Source organism: Taudactylus pleione, unplaced genomic scaffold (genome assembly GCF_031769625.1).
Source record: "Taudactylus pleione unplaced genomic scaffold, aTauple2 ptg000897l, whole genome shotgun sequence".
In the NCBI taxonomy this organism is placed as follows: Eukaryota; Metazoa; Chordata; class Amphibia; order Anura; family Myobatrachidae; genus Taudactylus; species Taudactylus pleione.
In genome coordinates this window covers 381,484-403,026 of record NW_028285298.1, presented here as the reverse complement: position 1 = coordinate 403,026, position 21,543 = coordinate 381,484, and the positions used below count along the sequence as shown (strand labels likewise).

The following is a 21,543-nucleotide window of genomic DNA, read 5'->3' as shown; positions in this document are numbered from 1 at the left end:
CACTAATACCATCACTGCTCTGCTCCCTATTGTCATACATTACTGTGTCATACACCTAATCCTTCCTCCACACATGCTCTATACACTAGTGACAGCTACATCACTAATATCATCACTGCTCGGCTCCCTATTGTCATACATTACTGTGTCATACACCTAATCCTTCCTCCACACATGCTTTATACACTAGTGACAGCTACATCACTAATATCATCACTGCTCTGCTCCCTATTGTCATACATTACTGTGTCCTACACCTAATCCTTCCTTCACACATGCTCTATACAATAGTGACAGCTACATCACTAATATCATCACTGCTCTGCTCCCTTGTGTCATACATTACTGTGTCATACACCTAATCCTTCCTCCACACATGCTCTATACACTAGTGACAACTACATCACTAATACCATCACTGCTCTGCTCCCTATTGTCATACATTACTGTGTCATACACCTAATCCTTCCTCCATACATGCTCTATACACTAGTGACAACTACATCACTAATACCATCACTGCTCTGCTCCCTATTGTCATACATTACTGTGTCATACACCTAATCCTTCCTCCACATATGCTCTATACACTAGTGACAGCTACATCACTAATATCATCACTGCTCTGCTCCCTATTGTCATACATTACTGTGTCCTACACCTAATCCTTCCTTCACACATGCTCTATACAATAGTGACAGCTACATCACTAATATCATCACTGCTCTGCTCCCTATTGTCATACATTACTGTGTCATACACCTAATCCTTCCTCCACACATGCTCTATACACTAGTGACACCTACATCACTAATATCATCACTGCTCTGCTCCCTTGTGTCATACATTACTGTGTCATACACCTAATCCTTCCACCACACATGCTCTACACACTAGTGACAACTACATCACTAATATCATCACTGCTCTGCTCCCTATTGTCATACAATACTGTGTCCTACACCTAATCCTTCCTCCACACATGCTCTATACACTAGTGACAACTACATCACTAATACCATCACTGCTCTGCTCCCTATTGTCATACATTACTGTGTCATACACCTAATCCTTCCTCCACACATGCTCTATACACTAGTGACAACTACATCACTAATACCATCACTGCTCTGCTCCCTATTGTCATACATTACTGTGTCCTACACCTAATCCTTCCTCCACACATGCTCTATACACTAGTGACAGCTACATCACTAATATCATCACTGCTCTGCTCCCTATTGTCATACATTACTGTGTCCTACACCTAATCCTTCCTTCACACATGCTCTATACAATAGTGACAGCTACATCACTAATATCATCACTGCTCTGCTCCCTATTGTCATACATTACTGTGTCATACACCTAATCCTTCCTCCACACATGCTCTATACACTAGTGACAACTACATCACTAATACCATCACTGCTCTGCTCCCTATTGTCATACATTACTGTGTCATACACCTAATCCTTCCTCCACACATGCTCTATACACTAGTGACCGCTGCATCACTAATATCATCACTGCTCTGCTCCCTATTGTCATACATTACTGTGTCATACACCTAATCCTTCCTCCACACATGCTCTATACACTAGTGACAACTACATCACTAATACCATCACTGCTCTGCTCCCTATTGTCATACATTACTGTGTCATACACCTAATCCTTCCTCCACACATGCTCTATACACTAGTGACAGCTACATCACTAATATCATCACTGCTCTGCTCCCTATTGTCATACATTACTGTGTCCTACACCTAATCCTTCCTCCACACATGCTCTATACACTAGTGACAGCTACATCACTAATATCATCACTGCTCTGCTCCCTATTGTCATACATTACTGTGTCCTACACCTAATCCTTCCTCCACACATGCTCTATACACTAGTGACAGCTACATCACTAATATCATCACTGCTCTGCTCCCTTGTGTCATACATTACTGTGTCATACACCTAAACCTTCCTCCACACATGCTCTATACACTAGTGACAGCTACATCACTAATATCATCACTGCTCTGCTCCCTATTGTCATACATTACTGTGTCCTACACCTAATCCTTCCTCCATACATGCTCTATACTCTAGTGACATCTACATCACTAATATCATCACTGCTCTGCTCCCTATTGTCATACATTACTGTGTCCTACACCTAATCCTTCCTCCACACATGCTCTATACACTAGTGACAGCTACATCACTAATATCATCACTGCTCTGCTCCCTATTGTCATACATTACTGTGTCCTACACCTAATCCTTCCTCCATACATGCTCTATACACTAGTGACAGCTACATCACTAATATCATCACTGCTCTGCTCCCTATTGTCATACATTACTGTGTCCTACACCTAATCCTTCCTCCACACATGCTCTATACACTAGTGACAGCTGTATCACTAATATCATCACTGCTCTGCTCCCTATTGTCATACACCTAATCCTTCCTCCACACATGCTCTATACACTAGTGACATCTACATCACTAATATCATCACTGCTCCCTATTGTCATACATTACTGTGTCATACACCTAAACCTTCCTCCACACATGCTCTATACACTAGTGACAGCTACATCACTAATATCATCACTGCTCTGCTCCCTATTGTCATACATTACTGTGTCATACACCTAATCCTTCCTCCACACATGCTCTATACACTAGTGACAGCTACATCACTAATATCATCACTGCTCTGCTCCCTATTGCCATACATTACTGTGTCATACACCTAATCCTTCCTCCACACATGCTCTATACACTAGTGACATCTACATCACTAATTTCATCACTGCTCTGCTCCCTATTGTCATACATTAATGTGTCATACACCTAAACCTTCCTCCACACATGGTCTATACACTAGTGACAGCTACATCACTAATATCATCACTGCTCTGCTCCCTTGTGTCATACATTACTGTGTCATACACCTAATCCTTCCTCCACACATGCTCTATACACTAGTGACAGCTACATCACTAATATCATCACTGCTCTACTCACTATTGTCATACATTACTGTGTCATACACCTAATCCTTCCTCCAGACATGCTCTATACACTAGTGACAACTACATCACTAATATCATCACTGCTCTACTCACTATTGTCATACATTACTGTGTCATACACCTAATCCTTCCTCCACACATGCTCTATACACTAGTGACAACTACATCACTAATATCATCACTGCTCTGCTCCCTATTGTCATACATTACTCTGTCTTACACCTAATCCTTCCCCCACACATGCTCTATACACTACTGACATCTACATCACTAATATCATCACTGCTCTGCTCCCTATTGTCATACATTACTGTGTCATACACCTAATCCTTCCTCCACACATGCTCTATACACTAGTGACAACTACATCACTAATATCATCACTGCTCTGCTCCCTATTGTCATACATTACTGTGTCATACACCTAATCCTTCCTCCACACATGCTCTATACACTAGTGACAGCTACATCACTAATATCATCACTGCTCTGCTCTCTATTGTCATACATTACTCTGTCTTACACCTAATCCTTCCTCCACACATGCTCTATACACTAGTGACATCTACATCACTAATATCATCACTGCTCTGCTCCCTATTGTCATACATTACTGTGTCATACACCTAATCCTTCCTCCACACATGCTCTATACACTAGTGACAGCTACATCACTAATATCATCACTGCTCTGCTCCCTATTGTCATACATTACTGTGTCATACACCTAATCCTTCCTCCACACATGCCCTATACACTAGTGACAGCTACATCACTAATGTCATCACTGCTCTGCTCCCTTGTGTCATACATTACTGTGTCACACACCTAATCCTTCCTCCACACATGCTCTATACACTAGTGACAGCTACATCACTAATATCATCACTGCTCTGCTCCCTATTGTCATACATTACTGTGTCACACACCTAATCCTTCCTCCACACATGCTCTATACACTAGTGACATCTACATCACTAATATCATCACTGCTCTGCTCCCTATTGTCATACATTACTGTGTCCTACACCTAATCCTTCCTCCACACATGCTCTATACACTAGTGACATCTACATCACTAATATCATCACTGCTCTGCTCCCTATTGTCATACATTACTGTGTCATACACCTAATCCTTCCTCCACACATGCTCTATACACTAGTGACAGCTACATCACTAATATCACTGCTCTGCTCCCTATTGTCATACATTACTGTGTCATACACCTAATCCTTCCTCCACACATGCCCTATACACTAGTGACAGCTACATCACTAATATCATCACTGCTCTGCTCCCTTGTGTCATACATTACTGTGTCACACACCTAATCCTTCCTTCACACATGCTCTATACACTAGTGACATCTACATCACTAATATCATCACTGCTCTGCTCCCTATTGTCATACATTACTGTGTCCTACACCTAATCCTTCCTCCACACATGCTCTATACACTAGTGACATCTACATCACTAATATCATCACTGCTCTGCTCCCTATTGTCATACATTACTGTGTCATACACCTAATCCTTCCTCCACACATGCTCTATACACTAGTGACATCTACATCACTAATTTCATCACTGCTCTGTTCCCTATTGTCATACATTAATGTGTCATACACCTAAACCTTCCTCCACACATGGTCTATACACTAGTGACAGCTACATCACTAATACCATCACTGCTCTGCTCCCTATTGTCATACATTACTGTGTCATACACCTAATCCTTCCTCCACACATGCTCTATACTCTAGTGACAACTACATCACTAATACCATCACTGCTCTGCTCCCTATTGTCATACATTACTGTGTCATACACCTAATCCTTCCTCCACACATGCTCTATACTCTAGTGACAACTACATCACTAATACCATCACTGCTCTACTCACTATTGTCATACATTACTGTGTCATACACCTAATCCTTCCTCCAGACATGCTCTATACACTAGTGACAACTACATCACTAATATCATCACTGCTCTGCTCCCTTGTGTCATACATTACTGTGTCATACACCTAATCCTTCCTCCACACATGCTCTATACACTAGTGACAACTACATCACTAATATCATCACTGCTCTACTCACTATTGTCATACATTACTGTGTCATACACCTAATCCTTCCTCCACACATGCTCTATACACTAGTGACAACTACATCACTAATATCATCACTGCTCTACTCACTATTGTCATACATTACTGTGTCATACACCTAATCCTTCCTCCACACATGCTCTATACACTAGTGACAGCTACATCACTAATATCATCACTGCTCTGCTCCCTATTGTCATACATTACTGTCATACACCTAATCCTTCCTCCACACATGCTCTATACACTAGTGACACCTACATCACTAATATCATCACTGCTCTGCTCCCTATTGTCATACATTACTGTGTCCTACACCTAATCCTTCCTCCACACATGCTCTATACACTAGTGACATCTACATCAGTAATATCATCACTACTCTGCTCCCTATTGTCATACATTACTGTCATACACCTAATCCTTCCTCCACACATGCTCTATACACTAGTGACAACTGCATCAAAATTCGTCCAGTGGTTCTGGAGATTAGCCCGGACACACAGAAGGAATCCTAACCAGGGACTTTATTTCATACTATGTATATATTTAATAAATGTGGAAACTGACAGGTGCTTCCTCTTACTTATTAACCATTTGCTCTTTATACGTTGTGGGTTAATTGCATTCCCCACACTGGTTTTGAAGCTGCAGGCATAACACCCTCTGTAAATAATTATAGTTTTGTATCATCCTCATTCGCATAGAAGCTAAGCGTCGGGCTTTTTATTTTCGCCTTAATGTGTTAGAAAACAATATAATATTTATGCTCACAATATAAAAAAAATAAAAGCGTTAACAGTTTTGCAACACCACAGGGTAATAAAGACCCTCTCTCCCCCCCTCCCTTCTGCCAAGTGCGTCACTGGGGCCCGGGTAGCTTAAATAGCCATTCCGTATTCCTGGCAAATACCCGAGCTCTCATTAATTCATGCGTACGCAGACACAGCCCTGAATCCAATGGAGCATATTATCGGCATATGTGTGCGGCGATTGCTTTCATTCTTCACCGGCCGGGCCAATAAGGGACTAGACCATAGATTTAGGCATGCAGGTAACTTATGGTCCTCTATTAGGCTGCAGGCTCTCCAGGGGATGGGATGAGTCACCCTGTAGTACTGGACAGCAGGTTATGTGCATCGTCTGCAGCAGGCTGAGAAGAAAGCAGCTTTAACCCTTTACTCACAGAGGAGATATTACATGTGCTCACAGAGGGGTCGTGTAACCGTCAAGCTTTTCCGACCCGTGTGCTGTCCCCTTAAGCTATCTTAGTATATTATTAATATACTGCAGAATAGTCCCTGCACAAAATGCTTTGTAAATCCTATACGTGCACGATGTTCTGCTAAAGCAACGATGCCGGGGTGAAATGCTCTGCAGTCCTATATGTGTCCGTCATTATGTAGTATAGATAGTGGCGTGTAGTTACTGACAGCTGTGCCAGGACCAGAGCCAACACTGGCACAACTTCCTATCACTACACAAGCCCCAGTGAGAGCTGTCTACACACCCAGCTTCTGATTCAACCCTTTCAATGTGAACGTTCAAGCAAAACACGTCTAGTGTAATCATTGCCCCTTTAAATTTCAAGCATAAAAACACGATTGCTAGTTCCGGATTTAATACCCCCAGGCTTAGTAAATGAACCGCTTAGACTTTATTACTACTATTACTGCTGCGTCTTTTAGCGTAAATCAGGTGAGATTTTAATACGGTTGGCTCCAGGAGTAAACAGAAGCATACGCCAGCCTCACCGGCCTGGGCGCATCCTGCACATACAGCTGGCTCAGTGACGACGCATCCTGCACATACAGCTGGCTCAGTGACGACGCATCCTGCACATACAGCTGGCTCAGTGACGACGCATCCTGCACATACAGCTGGCTCAGTGACGACGCATCCTGCACATACAGCTGGCTCAGTGACGACGCATCCTGCACATACAGCTGGCTCAGTGACGACGCATCCTGCACATACAGCTGGCTCAGTGACGACGCATCCTGCACATACAGCTGGCTCAGTGACGACGCATCCTGCACATACAGCTGGCTCAGTGACGACGCATCCTGCACATACAGCTGGCTCAGTGACGACGCATCCTGCACATACAGCTGGCTCAGTGACGACGCATCCTGCACATACAGCTGGCTCAGTGACGACGCATCCTGCACATACAGCTGGCTCAGTGACTACGCATCCTGCACATACAGCTGGCTCAGTGACTACGCATCCTGCACATACAGCTGGCTCAGTGACTACGCATCCTGCACATACAGCTGGCTCAGTGACTACGCATCCTGAACATACAGCTGGCTCAGTGACGACGCATCCTGCACATACAGCTGGCTCAGTGACGACGCATCCTGCACATACAGCTGGCTCAGTGACTACGCATCCTGCACATACAGCTGGCTCAGTGACTATGCATCCTGCACATACAGCTGGCTCAGTGACTACGCATCCTGCACATACAGCTGGCTCAGCGACTAAAGCAAAAAGCCTTTTTTTTTTTTTTTTCTGGGCAAATATTGTGCTGGTTTTTTTTAGATGCAAATTCCGCCCCTGATCCCCTTCCCGCAAATAAAACTCATTTGATTCCTTTATAACCACAGACGCCGTTGTAGTTGATGCTACGGACAAGCGCTAGCAATTCTCCTGTACATGAACTGGAGTGAGCAGTGCGCCCCTATTACTCACGGGGACACATCCAAAAACAAGTAATCACCCCTAGCCACGGACATCTGCTTTCGTGGCCGCTGAGGGCATCTTCCGTCCTGCGCCATTTTTGCACGCAGCGGGAGCCGTTAGTGTGGCGGAGACTGGACAAGACCGTAGCAGATGGCAATCTGGATAATTTTGACGACGTTATGAAGTTCTACTTTTGAATAAAATGTTAATTCATGTGCATGAAAGACACCATGGGGTACGTTTAGGAAATATGAGGCAAATCAATAAAAAGTGGTTCTAACGCTAATTTTTCTACTGCAATTTAGTAACCGAAAGCGTACTGACTAGTGATCACTATGGGCAACACTACATATTCCTTTTATGTCCATGTACTATATTGTTGTACAATCTTTAAAGTGCATTATTATGTAAATGAAGGATGACGTAGAAGAGATGTAAGACGCACAGAGGGAGCAGGCCGGAAATAAAGCAGAATTCATTCTAAAGAATGTCACAGATCAGTCTATAAAGAGATTACTGCGCTAAATTGCGTAGCGTACATCTCACTTGATTATGCTCTGAGCACGCTGCTCGGAACAGTGGGTGCGTGCCTATTTGCGCACTTCTATCACTTGCGTCAGAATTGGAAGCCTGGCGATTGATATTTACTAAAGTGCTGGTTTACAGAAGTGGAGATGTTGCCCATAGCAACCAGTCAGATTCTACTTAACATTCATCTAGCACCTTCTAGAAGATAATAGCTAGAATCCGATTGGCTGCTACGGGCAATATCTCCACTCCTATGAGCACTTTAGTAAATATACCCCAAGGAGTGAAACAAAAAAGCCGAAACACCTGAGAAAGCCATACAGCAAGCCGGTGGTCATGGTACAAATAGGAGAGTGACAGCCCCCGCGCTAATAACCACCTTCCATTGGCTGATTTGTATATACTCCGCTGCCTGGGATTTTATTATGCTGTGTGAGTATTTTAGTAACTCCCCCCAACAACCAACCCCAATAAACGAGACGGCTGAAGGAATTATTTCTGCTGCATTAGGAAAGTTTTACTAATTTTATTGATGCCTAAAAGCAAATGAGTTTGCCGAAAATAAAATAGCTGGTTAAAAACGTGGTCGAAAGAGAGGTGTAGCCGATATATATATATATATACCAGGCACAAGCCTTGAGCATAATCTACGGTTGACTACCGAAACGCATCATAAAGCAACTGCCGCTCCGCCCGTGCGCGCAGTTGTAGCTTTTTATGAAAGCAAATGGCTTCTGCTATTTGGAGCGTAAATGCGCCAACTGCTATCTCAAGCAAATGAGCCACCGTTTATAGTGCACAAGACAATAGACGGTAACAAATGAACATGTACTGTTTTGTGAGAGAAAGCAATATTCAGCATATCATTTCATTCGGAAGAATTCGCATCTCCGAGGCATGAGGCACCACTGTCCGCTCGAACACCTCACAACGTATTCTCGCACTATATTATCTGTTATATGGTTACTCAGATGACAAGCAGACGCCTTGGCTCAGAGGCCCCGTGCCAGTCCTCCCCGTTGCTGATGACAGGAAATGACTGCTGGCGAGTTGGCAAAGCAGCCGCGTACACTAATATGGCAGGTCAGCAATTTGCTAATTGACGAGCTCAGGGGCTGCCAGGATCCGTTCCTCACCTGTAAGTGGCCCGTTGACCTGTTGCAAGCTGCCAAGAATCTTCTCTCCGAGCAAATGGATGAGCCGGGTCACCACCTACATGGGGGAAAATCTGTGAATTAATTTCTGCTGGGAGACTGTGCCAACCCTCTACATGCTCATCCATCAGCCCCGTAATAGCAATGGGAGTCTGGTGTGTAAAAAAGAAATGTAAGTATTGATTTACTATGCATTTGGGTAATTGGGTTCCATCTGAATTATCTCTGTTACCCACTCCACCAATAGGTCCTGTAAATGTCAAGTTAACCCCTACATAACCAGAGAATCCAGGCACAGTACAGGACAAGGCTTCTCGGGATAAGGTCCCTGCTGTGAGATGAACAGACAATCCCTTCTGAGTGATGCCGTGTAGATTGCACTTGCTTGTCTGGTAGGATTAAGACTCGAGAAGAAGTTCTGGACGCTCGGTTGCTATAGCAATGAACACGTGGTGTCTGTAATGTCAAGACCTAACGAAAGAGACCCGACAAAGTTACATGTGCGGCCGTCCCTGCGTTGCGAAGGTCTTTTTTTTTTTACGCTTTGTGAAATTCAATGCGAATAGTCATGTTGTGCAGAATACTCCTCCAGCCTCAAGTCTGATCTTCCTCCATGCTAATCAGAGCCAGGGACACCGCTACAACGCTCTGCTCCCACCAGCTCTGCCACCCACCGTCCAGCTCCCTTATGCCAGCTGTCCCTGGCCCACATTTAATTGCATTTTTTTTTTTTTTTTAAATACTCCAGACTGTTGTGCCCACTCCTGCACCCCGGGATGAACAGCCCCCAGGCAGAATGAGCGGGGGGATGGGGTGTAAGTGTGCGCAAGGCCTGGAGTGCACCATTGTGGGTACAGGGGCATGTGCAGGGCGTAAAATGCACATGTGGAGATGTACATAAGCGCCTACCATGTTTCTCTCTGTGATTGCGCAGGTTTTACCCATCTCTTTGTCTGTGTACGCAACCTGTCCTGTTTCTCTCCGTGTGCACTACCTATTCTGTGTGTGTGATTGTGTCCGTCTGTCCTGTTTCTCTATGTATGTGTTTGAGTAGGTCTGTCCTATTTCTATGTGCGCCATCACCTGTCCTGTTTCTCTCCGTATGCACTACCTATTCTGTGTGTGTGATTGTGTCCGTCTGTCCTGTTTCTCTATGTATGTGGTTGAGTAGGTCTGTCCTATTTCTGTGTGCCATCACCTGTCCTGTTTCTTTGTTGTGCCTGTCCTGCTTATCTATGTGCGCATTGCCCATTCGGTTCCTGTGTGCGTTTGTGTCCGTCTGTCCTGTTTCTCTACGAATGCACAGCCTATTTGGTTTCTCTCCGTGTGCAGTTTTGTCAGTCTGTCTTGTTTCTACGTGTGCCATCACCCGTCCTGTTTCCATGTTGTGCCTGTCCTGCTTATCTATGTGCGCATTTGCCTTTTCAGTTTCTGTCTGCGGTTCTGTCCGTCTTGTCTTTTTCTCTACGTATTGCTCTGCCTATTCGGTTTCTCTCTGTACACAGCTGTGTCCGCCTGTCCTGTTTCTACGTGTGCCATCACCCTTCCCGTTTCTCAGTCGTGTCTGCCTGGCTTCTCCACGTGCCCAGCTGCCTATCCGGTTTCTGTGCGTGACTCTGTGGCGGTTAGAACACAGGACGCAATTCACAGACCTTTCAGAAGAATGAATTAATTTCACAGCTTTTGTCACACGTATTAGAAGAGGGGATGGTGAGCGAATGACGCGACAAGCCTCGGTTCCTCGCCAATGAGAAGGACGCGAGTGTGGATGGGATGTGTCGGAACGCTAGCGGTAATGACAGCAGAAATCCCACCTTTCACTACTTACACACAGGCTGTCAGACACTTATAGCCCATAAACACTCAACGAATAGTAAGATAATGATGGTACAATCTCTCTGTATACTAGGGGATTCTAACCTGCAGACAAAGGGTCCTTTCAGTATGCCTGTATTACATTGCCCTAATATGTAACACTGCAAAGCAGCTTTGTTTAAACTATAATAAACCACACGGAGCGACAATAGGAACATCTGCAGCAATTCACACCATTAAATAAGAGGTGCCCATTACCCTGCCGCGTAGTGACCCGCCATGCTCTTGCAAGGACGGTACCTGCAGATAAAAAGCTTACACAGCTGGGAGTAATCAGACAGATATATTCTCTATTCAAGAGTAATGTGCAGGGGAGAGGTCACGGAGATCGGGGGAATCACGTGGATGTTATAAAACCACAGGCCGAGCCGCTGGGAACGCAAATGGTTATTTATTATTACGGTCCATGCTCTCTGTATAAGGATCGTAGTCACGTCTCGCTCACCTGGGGAAACTTGCGTTTGATGGAGGTCAGCGCACCCTCTGGTAGCTTAGCGAGTTCCGAGTCTCGTACGGCATGAACGGTCGTAGCTCTGGGCTGGTGGGTTAAAGCTTCCACCTAAATTGACCGGGAAAAGACAAAGTGAGGCTATGGTGCTTAGGGACAGGATATTACAGGGATGATGACATTATATGAGAACACACTAAACAATACATGGCGTTTAGTCATTGTATAATACCGTATCTGGAGAAAAAAATTCAAGAAAATAAAATCAGACCTCGATATAAATACTTATTATTTATTTACCAGTTATTTTTATAGCGCATACATCTTCCGCAGCGCTTTTACAGAGAATATTACAGCTACGCACATCAGTCCCTGCCCCAGCGGAGCTTACAATCTAAATTCCCAACCAACAGACACACACATACACATGAGTTCATTTTTAGGTCAGAATCCAAGTAACCTACCAGAATGTTTTTGTATGGCGGGAGAAGACCGGAGCGCCCGGAGGAAACCCACGAAAACACGGGGAGATACTTGTTGGGAATCAAACCCAAGACCTCAGTGCTGTGAGGCCGTAATGCTATCCATTACACCAACCATGCTACTATGTTAAGCCTACAAATCATACCTGTCTTTAGAAATCTGTGGTTGCTAGGCTAAGGGGGGTATTCCGTGCTGGACTTTTGCTCCACATCGGAGGTTTTCCGGGGATGAAGTATCGAACGCGTTCCTGCTTTATCTCCGTATTCCATCAACGAAAACGGGAACCGGCGGAAAGGTATTCATCGCCAAAAAACGTGAATTGTCGGGAAATATTCCAGGGACCCCCCTAAAGGTCTCTAGACATGGGGGATCACTATGGGTACCCCCATTTTTACCTGCTGAAGGAATTTGGGGTTTCTAATAGCTGCGGCAGGTGCATATTTGCGGCTATGAAGAAGGGGTGAAGAATAGCACTTAGGAATAGTTATTTTTACAAAAACAAATATTCTAACAAATTTGGGGTACATGAAAATGGGGGTAAGCATATTTTTAAGCCCCTAAAATGATTTTTTTTAAATTCTCCAAAAATGCACCTACCGCTACCACCCGCAATGAAGGAAACACCTTTTTTTTTATCCCCAAAATTAAAGTAAATTTTTTGGGGTGTCCCAATTTTTATTTATTTTTTTACATTTTTTTGACACAGTTTACTTTTAAATGACATTCCCAGGGGTGTAGGCTATTTTTTTTTTTTTAAGCCTGCACCCCTAAACCCCAATTCTGCACTTTTTTTCGCCATGTAAAACATGGTGAAAAGTGATCCCTGTTTTTTTTTTTACAGAGACTTTTCACACCGGCGAAAAGTCTTTGTAATTGAATACGGGGATAATTAAAACATACGAAAATTACGTCTTCGGCGATAAATCCCGACTTTTCGCTGTCTAATTGAATACGGCCCTTAGTGTTAGATATAGAACTGATAGCACCACTAACGATGTGTTACAGAATCTTCCACCAGCAACTACAGTAGCTTGTCCCACTGGGCAGTGAAAGAGGTCAGACTACAATTCGTGCCATCTCGAAGTCCACAGCGTATGGAGGGGGGAGGTTTGTTAGGTGTGAGAGAAACAGCTTTTAAATCCACCAAGTGCAAACACCTTGCTCCATAGAGTATTTATAGGACAGTGGCAAATGCAGGATTTCTAGAAGGGGGTTTAGAAATGCCTGATTTTAGAGTGAGTGTGGCTAGTCCATGAAGAGGGCATAATTAGCATTTATCCAGCTTTAATATGCGTCTTACAAAGTGTATTGTGTGACATAATTCCAGCATATACAGGACCAGCGATCACAGTAAGCCATTATATGCGGCAGTAGGGCCATCCTGCCTGAGCTGAGTGTTTTTATTTCAGATGTGGGCACCAATCCAGAGCATTGTAATTTCCAGGCAACCAGAAATCCCCCCCGTGTTTGCCTATGTAGGAGAGATGGAAGCAGGCCCGCATTCTACAGACTGTAATCATGTCAACTCCCCACATTTACTGTCTACCGGATTTATAAAAAACACACACACACACACACACACACACACACACACACACACACACACACACACACACACAGACAGACAGACAGACAGACAGAAGTAGTTGGACAATTCCTCTTCTAAGTCAGTAGCAGGGATAGTGGAGTACTCCACCTGCCGGAGAACCACACATCCCAGAATGCACTGCCACCGTTTTGCTGCCAGGACATGTTAAAACGGTGGTAGCGCATGCTGGGATATGTAGTTCCACAGCAGCTGGGGTGCCACAGGCTGCCTGCCCCAGTTTGAGACAACTGTGCAAAACTGTGAGATAAAATGCTCACAGACGGAAAGTAAGCGGGTATTCTACACATCGTCACTCCCTAAGGCCTAGTGCTATCCCCAGCCTGGCCTAGTAACATTTTGGGAACAGTCAAACAACATATAGGGGGGGAAAGATCCTAAACGGTTAAAACAGAAAAATAAAAGGACACTAAAGATGAAATCTGTTCCATTATGAAGTATCCATGGTGCTAACTGTTCCTGCCCTATTCTATTTCCATCAGCTTAGAAGACGACAAACCTAAGAATAGCCAGCAGGACAGCAGGCAGACACGGAGGAGAGAAGGTCTATAATAATAATACTACTACTACTAATAATAATAATAATAAATAGATATATTCCCAAAATAGGGACTCTGGTTGCCAGGCTGCCTTAGTGACGTTATCTAATCTGCCGGAGCGGATACCTGATGGCGTCACGCCTGACCCCCGACACTTCGCTCCTTGGAAACTCTATGTTCACATATGGGGTCTAAAATCCCCGTCTAGTGTTTCCGGCAGCAGCAATGCCAATTAATGGAGATTATAGGTAAGAAAAAGGAAAATCAACTTACCTAGCAACTACACAAGACGCTGCGCCTCGCTGTGCTAGCGCGTCAAGCTCTATTTTGGTCGAGAAGACGAGAGAAAGAAACAGATAACAGGGTCAGCGCTGTATGTAGAGACACAGCCCTGCCCCACGGGAAAAGGGGGCTCATACACAGGGCACTACACACCCCGCTGTGCTGACAATCAGGGTGTGACTGGCAGCGGTCACACAGACATTGCTGGTTGTGGGGGACTTTTCCGCTTTAGGTATCCACAAACTATACAGGCTATGACGGTGTCTGTGTAAGGTGCTGGTGCTTAGGATTAATGAAACAATATTTATTTCCGACCGTAAATGTTGCAGAGCCGGAGCCATCTTTCTTCTGATACTCCCAGAGTTCCTGGCGACTCTCCCTACTGTAGTGCAGAGTCCTGGGGCATAAATTCCGCACATTTGGGCCTTATTCGAAGTTGGAGGCAATTCTGAACGCGGATGGATATAGCACTTTTACGTAAACTGCGCACGCGTCATGGGCTGCATACGCATCATCAAGGTACTTAAAAGAGATTTTAAGTTGTGCTCATCTTGGACATTTCTCACTTACGAATTGATAGGTGTTAATAGGCGACAATGGGGCGTTCCGAGCTGCTCGCATGCAGAGATCTGTCTGGATTTCCATCGGCTCTTTCTGCACCAAGGAAGGGGCTGGCGCTAATGCGGATGATAGGTATGGCGGCTGCACTGAATACCAGCACAGTTCCAGATTCTACTCGAAATTGTGCCGCGGAGATAGGATGTGGGCCGGAATGGAGCCTGCACACGGGACCACTCCTCTCTTAAACCGTCCCTGTATGGGGCAGCCGCAAATTGTGACCGCATTACGTGCGACACAAAATGAGGCCCTTGGCTGGCAAGATTCGTGCACGCCACGAGCTCAGACCAGGCATATATCAGTACTCAGCCCCACTATAGATTCTGTAGTGCATTTTAATGCTCCTTGCTGGTTACAATGTGCACCCCTGTTCCAGCTAACATGGGCATGACCTGCGGAACGGACAGCGCTCACCTCCCGCCACTGTGAGACTATGCTGAGCAATGGAAGGACTATTCCACTGTTTTCCAAATATAACCGCAAAGATTTCCTAATACCAGTGGACCAATTAAACACCCTTAAAGCAGGATTTCGGTACAACGCTGCCCTGGACGCATGTTAGAACGAAGTACACGTTAGCCGTTATTGCCAGAAACAGAAGTTGCACGGAAGTTGAGGGGGGGCAAGATCTACAATGCCAGTGGGGCAATGACCAAGTTAAGTGTGACGCAGGCTGGCAATGTAACTTTAATGATTGGAGTGCGATTATATGCTGGATCATTATAACAGATAAGGGCTGATTCACAGTTGCGAGCTGCTGCGACCTCTTTTGCCGTAGTTGCGTCTGACTTTAAGCATCGCAGATATCGGCTTTGCGCCCGAACTCCGAATCAGTCCTATTGTGCTGTATTACCAGACCACGTGCATCACAATAACCCCCCCCAGAATTTGTCCTTTATAAAATTGCTGGCTCCAGCCTTTTTGGAAAAGAATTGCCCAGGCGTGGTATTACATGTGGCTGTATCTCCATACAGATGACAACTGCGCAATTTAAAATAAGCTTTAGCCGGAGATAAAATGGTACTTTGCTGATTACTGGTAAAACAGCCTGTGATAAATCAGACGTGTAACATGCGATGCGGATGTCAGCGGCGACCTCTATTCCTCCTGGCATGAAGACATTTCTAGAGCCGAGAGATTTACGAGCCGTGCAATTAAAGTGGAGCAGGATATTAATGCACGCTAGAATGACGAGAGCTCCTGGATGGTGTAATTAAGTGGATAGTAACGTGCCAGAAGTGTCATTTAGACAGAGGTATTAAGACTGTGATTAAAAGTTATCGTTCTTTCTGCTTTCTCCTGTAGAGACTGTGATCAAAGAAGGACACTTGCAAAAGATATTGGGAATAGAAGAGGAAGGGGGGGAGAGAAGATTTCAGTTCTAGACCCTCTCCTACAGACTGCTGTGTTGAAACCTAAATTCCCTTATGGAGAAGCTAGTCCGATATTGCGGTTTATGGGCCCGATTCAGCTTAGGACGGAATTGCAAAGCTGCATGCAAGCAACTTAGCAATTCCGTCCTTGCAATTATGGTAATACAGCAGGAGGCATCACGTCTCCTGTGTGCATTACATACCCGAGCTGCAATGCACAACGCAGCATCGGATAATCTGCCAGAACATCGGCCGGCTAAGTGACCCATGAGGTCACGCAAGCCGACCGCCGCAGATGAGAGAAAGAGGCTAGGAAATCTCCTGGCCTCTTCCTTCCCCCCCCCCTAACGGCGGCGACACACCTCTGTTTGGGGAAGCGGGAGGCAATTGCCACCCTCTCCCCGCCCACAAATGGGAAGCAGTCTGCATGCGATCATGCAAGACCGGTACTGCACATGCGCAGGATGGGGTTCGGCATCTGTGCAGATTCCCGGAAATGGTGACGTTTGCAATATACAGATTTCAGTGGGCTGCATCTCGGAAACAGGAGAGGTCCCTGGGAAACTGCCCTTCTGGACACATCGGAACGTGGCAGACGGGGGTAGGCGCACTGTCCATTACACAAGACAGGTTTGGGAGGTTAAGGCACGTATTCGCCAATTGCCGCCACCAATCCAGAAAGGAGGGGAGCAGAGAGCACTCAGCCGAACACTGCACGTCAGCTGCTCAGCGTCTCAATGGCTAGATCTGTGCAGTCCGACAACACTGGCCCTGCACGGGAGGACTGTGCAAAGTGTGTACGACCATAGTGACTGGCGTGCAAACCCTCATCAGATCTTTGCACAGCAGATTAGATACAGTCACTGACTAAAGTTTCCCTAAGGGGGATATTCTATAACAGAGGAGGAATGGTAAATTAGGGCAATCCTGAAAGCAAGCTAAAGCCCCTCATACATCAGAGATTGATTGCAGCAATCGTGCAATTTGCAACCGATGGTGTATAAAAATCTTTCCCTTTTTCAATCGATTGTGGCAATTCTGCAATCGATTGAAAAAGGGAAAGATTTTTATACACAATCAGTTGCAAATTGCACGATTGCTGCAATCAATCTCTGATGTATGGGGGGGCCTTAAGTCCTACCTACTGTATTCTCGTCCAGTGGTTACTTCTGCCTCTTACAATGCTAAAACATTGAGTAAATACGAATATGAAAGTCACTTCCAGGACACACTGTAGTAATTTAAATAAATCTCTCTGTGAGTGAATCAGCGCCTACATATTAAACAAAATTGGCATGGATTCTGTCTGCAGAAAATGCAGACTATTCAAATCCCTATTTCCATAAGGAAGAATGCCAAGAGTGGCTGGCAATGAATATAAATGGGACATTTTACAGGCTGACTTTTTACAATTAAATACTTTTTAGTAAAACATAGAATGATGTACAGAATCGCCTTCAGAGACACAGATTCCCCTACATATATGGAATCATTCATTAAATGTCCACATCACCACGACAACACGCCACGAATCACTGCTGCTGTGATCCTCCAGAACATACGGTACGGCGTCTCGCTAAACCGCTGCTTTTCAATTACACCCGTCTACATTACTTTTGGCGCATGTTTTGTTCTTCCCGCCTAACGGAAGGAGATCGGAAGACGACGCCATTTACAGTAGTACAATACTGTACGAAATTCGCAAGGGCATCTTACAATGTATATTTAAGGTAAGTGACGAGTGTATTTTTTTTTCTTTTTATCGGTGTTATCTGCATTTATATTGAAAAAGTACAATGTCCAGTTTTCCTGGCGACTTCCACCGGGGCTCTGGAACCTAATCCACCATATTAGTGGGGCCCTTCTCTAATAACGGTCTAGGGACTACACAGAAATGCCGACCCGATAAGCAAAACCTAGCGGGCGCTACATCAGGTTAAAGCTGAACAACTAAACACGAGAGGACGTTAGTTGCTTTCGGCGCCCAATGTACCTATTTGACATCTATTGAAGACCAACGCAGAGGGGAATGTCACATGTTCTCAGCCGGATCCCAGATCTGTAAAACCCATCATAGTCTATGTTCCAAAACAGAGCTAAAACAGTGACGACAGTGTCATAACTAGAGGACCGAGTCTTACCACTCCTATAAGGTCTCCTCGACCGTATTCACCGGTCAGCTGCTTTTTCCCATCATCCTTCCTGATGACAGAGCGGAGTCGACCATTAAGCACGATGTAGGTACAGTCTGATTTATCACCTTGCCTAGAAAAAGAGGAGCAGGGTGAGAACTGAATAGAGTCCAGGACTTCTACAACAAGTACATCCATCGGTCACTAAGTCACCCCACCACAGAGCCTCCAATTAGCTCAATGTTTGTTTGTCAGTAGGCTAGGATTGGACAACCCATGGGAGCAGCAGATTGTCCTGGACAGCCGCAAGGTTGGACCTGGACAGCCGCAAGGCTGGACCTGGACAGCCGCAAGGCTGGACCTGGACAGCCGCACGGTTGGACCTGGACAGCCGCACGATGTCTAGGCCTGCCCTAGACTTTGGCTAAAGGAAGCATTGGTAGATCTCACTAGATGCGGTTCTGTATTGACCGTAGTTGACCAAGGGAGTGAAACGTTACAAATATGTTGCAAAAATGGTCTTGATCTCACCTATAGACGGCACGCCCGGCCTCAACCTCCATCCAGTCCAAGGCGAAATCAATCTGTCTCACAAAGGGGGACATTCTCTTCACAACTGTATGGGCTACACCCAAGACGACGCTGGGCTGCTCCCGCATTATCCTGCAAACAGAGAACGCGTTACTGGCTTTTAGGATCATCTCAGTCTCGCAGTTTGCCAATTGGTGCATAGATGAAACTCAGACAACTATTGTGGAACTGAAACGCAACCCTTGCTGGGCACTGATGAATACACACCAGCGGAGACTACGCCTAATGCAGACTGCCAAAGACCTTACTATGCTACTTCCAACAGAGACTTCACCCATTTTGAAGGCTGAACTTTTATTCATGAGAACGTCTATCAACTTGGTACTAGTGACATCACCGATGCATGTCGTGCCTCGATGAGGTCACTAGGTTTTTGACAACAGATTGTCGTCTGAGCATACTAGAGACTAACACAACTTAAACAGTTAAATGTGACGCGTCTTTTCAAATGTCATACCCCCCCGTTCCAGTTTAATAAAACCTGACAGCGTGCATGGGAGGACTTGGTTCCGCGTGTTTGCGATTTCGCACGCCTGTCTGGCTCTAAATCAGCACAAAAAGTTTATCGTTTCAACTTGTGTCCCAAATACACAACTCTTGTTCTCCCCAGCGGCTCGTCCGCCGCTGGATTCATTACTCTGTGGTAATTGCAGCGGCACAATAATGTCATAATCCCGCCATGCACTTGATTGCCAGAGCACCTGGCGCTAGTTATAAATAACCGTGGTCCTTGTATTTGCATGGCCTAGTTTCTCCCGTCTCGCCCCATATGAATAATGCAGAGACAGTGTCTGCGCTGATTAGGGACTACATCCGTATTACACAACCCAAAGCGACTTCACCAAGCGAGACACGGAAAGCGAGGGAACAAAACACACACATATAATGGTGTGCTGTGATGGGTGCAAATATTAAGCGCTGTTCTACCCCGGCATGTACGCAAGCCTTAGATTAAACGCTAAAAACTGCCCATACGTGTTCACGGCGCATTTTGGTCACTCGTGTGAAGTGCTGCCGTTGGGCGATTACCGCCCACCCGGTCAGATCACGGTCATCATCTGACACAAGTCCTGATGATAGTTTTGCATATCAGTGTTTCACGGAACACACAAAACCCCTATTTCATATACAAGTGATAAATCAATATTTCACAGCAGTTGTACAATCTCCATATTTGCCGAGTGTGCCATGAGACCGTTCTAATAGGAAGGGGCCCAGTGTTTTATGTAGAGGGCAAATAATATTCCATATTGAAAAGTTGACCTGTCACCAAGAAACAAGATATTTAATTTATTGAAAGAAAAAACAAGTCAGAATCCCAGCATCCAGACGGTAAGCAGTGGGGGTAGGTAAGGGTTAGGCACTAGGGAGAGGGGGAGGGTTAGGCACTAGGAGGGCTAGGTTTAGGTCTGGGGGAGTTAAGTTGGGTACACGATGGGTTTCTGACTCATCCCGTACCCAAACCCTGCTTGCAACCATATAACAGTTCTGTTGTTTACCTTCTCTTCCCCATTAGTATTTGGTTCAGGTTCGTCTTCCATTAAAGAGTGGATATTCCTGCCACCAAACTTAAACCTCGGTGCATTGAAAAACAGCTTTATATTCCGCATTTACTATTATTAATTTTGCTTCTTTACGTTTTATCATGGCTATGCTGTATTATCATTATTGGACTCAAAATGGCTGCCAACACTGTGTGTACATGAAGTAAATACAGCACCTGGGTTTGCATGATGCCTGTAAGGTACATGTGTGGAGTTTGTGTGTTCTCCCAGTGTCCACAAGGACATCCTCTGGGTTTCTCCCACAGCCAGCAATATACTGGGTAGTTCCATTGGCACCTAACTAAATTTGTGTGTGCGTGTGCCCGCCTGTGGTAAGGAAGCAGTTGTACAATCTCCATTTTTGCAGAGTGCGCCACGAGACGGTCACCCACCTGGTCACCAAGGAAACCAGGCCGTACTGTCGTTTTTTTTTAGCCCATTGTGCTAAACAGAAGTGCCATTACCCTCAGCTAGCACGTTACAGTAAACGGTCCGATAACACAGACTCTGTGGCTC

General features: G+C 45.2%; 1 protein-coding gene across 2 annotated transcripts in view; it reads right to left on the bottom strand.

Moving 5' to 3' along the window:
• PNPLA7 (patatin like domain 7, lysophospholipase) overlaps positions 1–21,543 on the bottom strand; it is a 169,466-nt gene that overhangs the window by 81,379 nt on the left and 66,544 nt on the right. For both annotated transcript variants that reach the window (XM_088459190.1, XM_088459191.1), the window contains 4 exons: positions 19,424–19,555; positions 18,902–19,025; positions 11,857–11,970; positions 9,519–9,594 (listed from right to left, as the gene is read on the bottom strand). In XM_088459190.1, the coding sequence (XP_088315316.1) occupies positions 9,519–9,594; positions 11,857–11,970; positions 18,902–19,025; positions 19,424–19,555 (446 nt within the window). The remainder of the gene's footprint in view (positions 1–9,518; positions 9,595–11,856; positions 11,971–18,901; positions 19,026–19,423; positions 19,556–21,543) is intronic.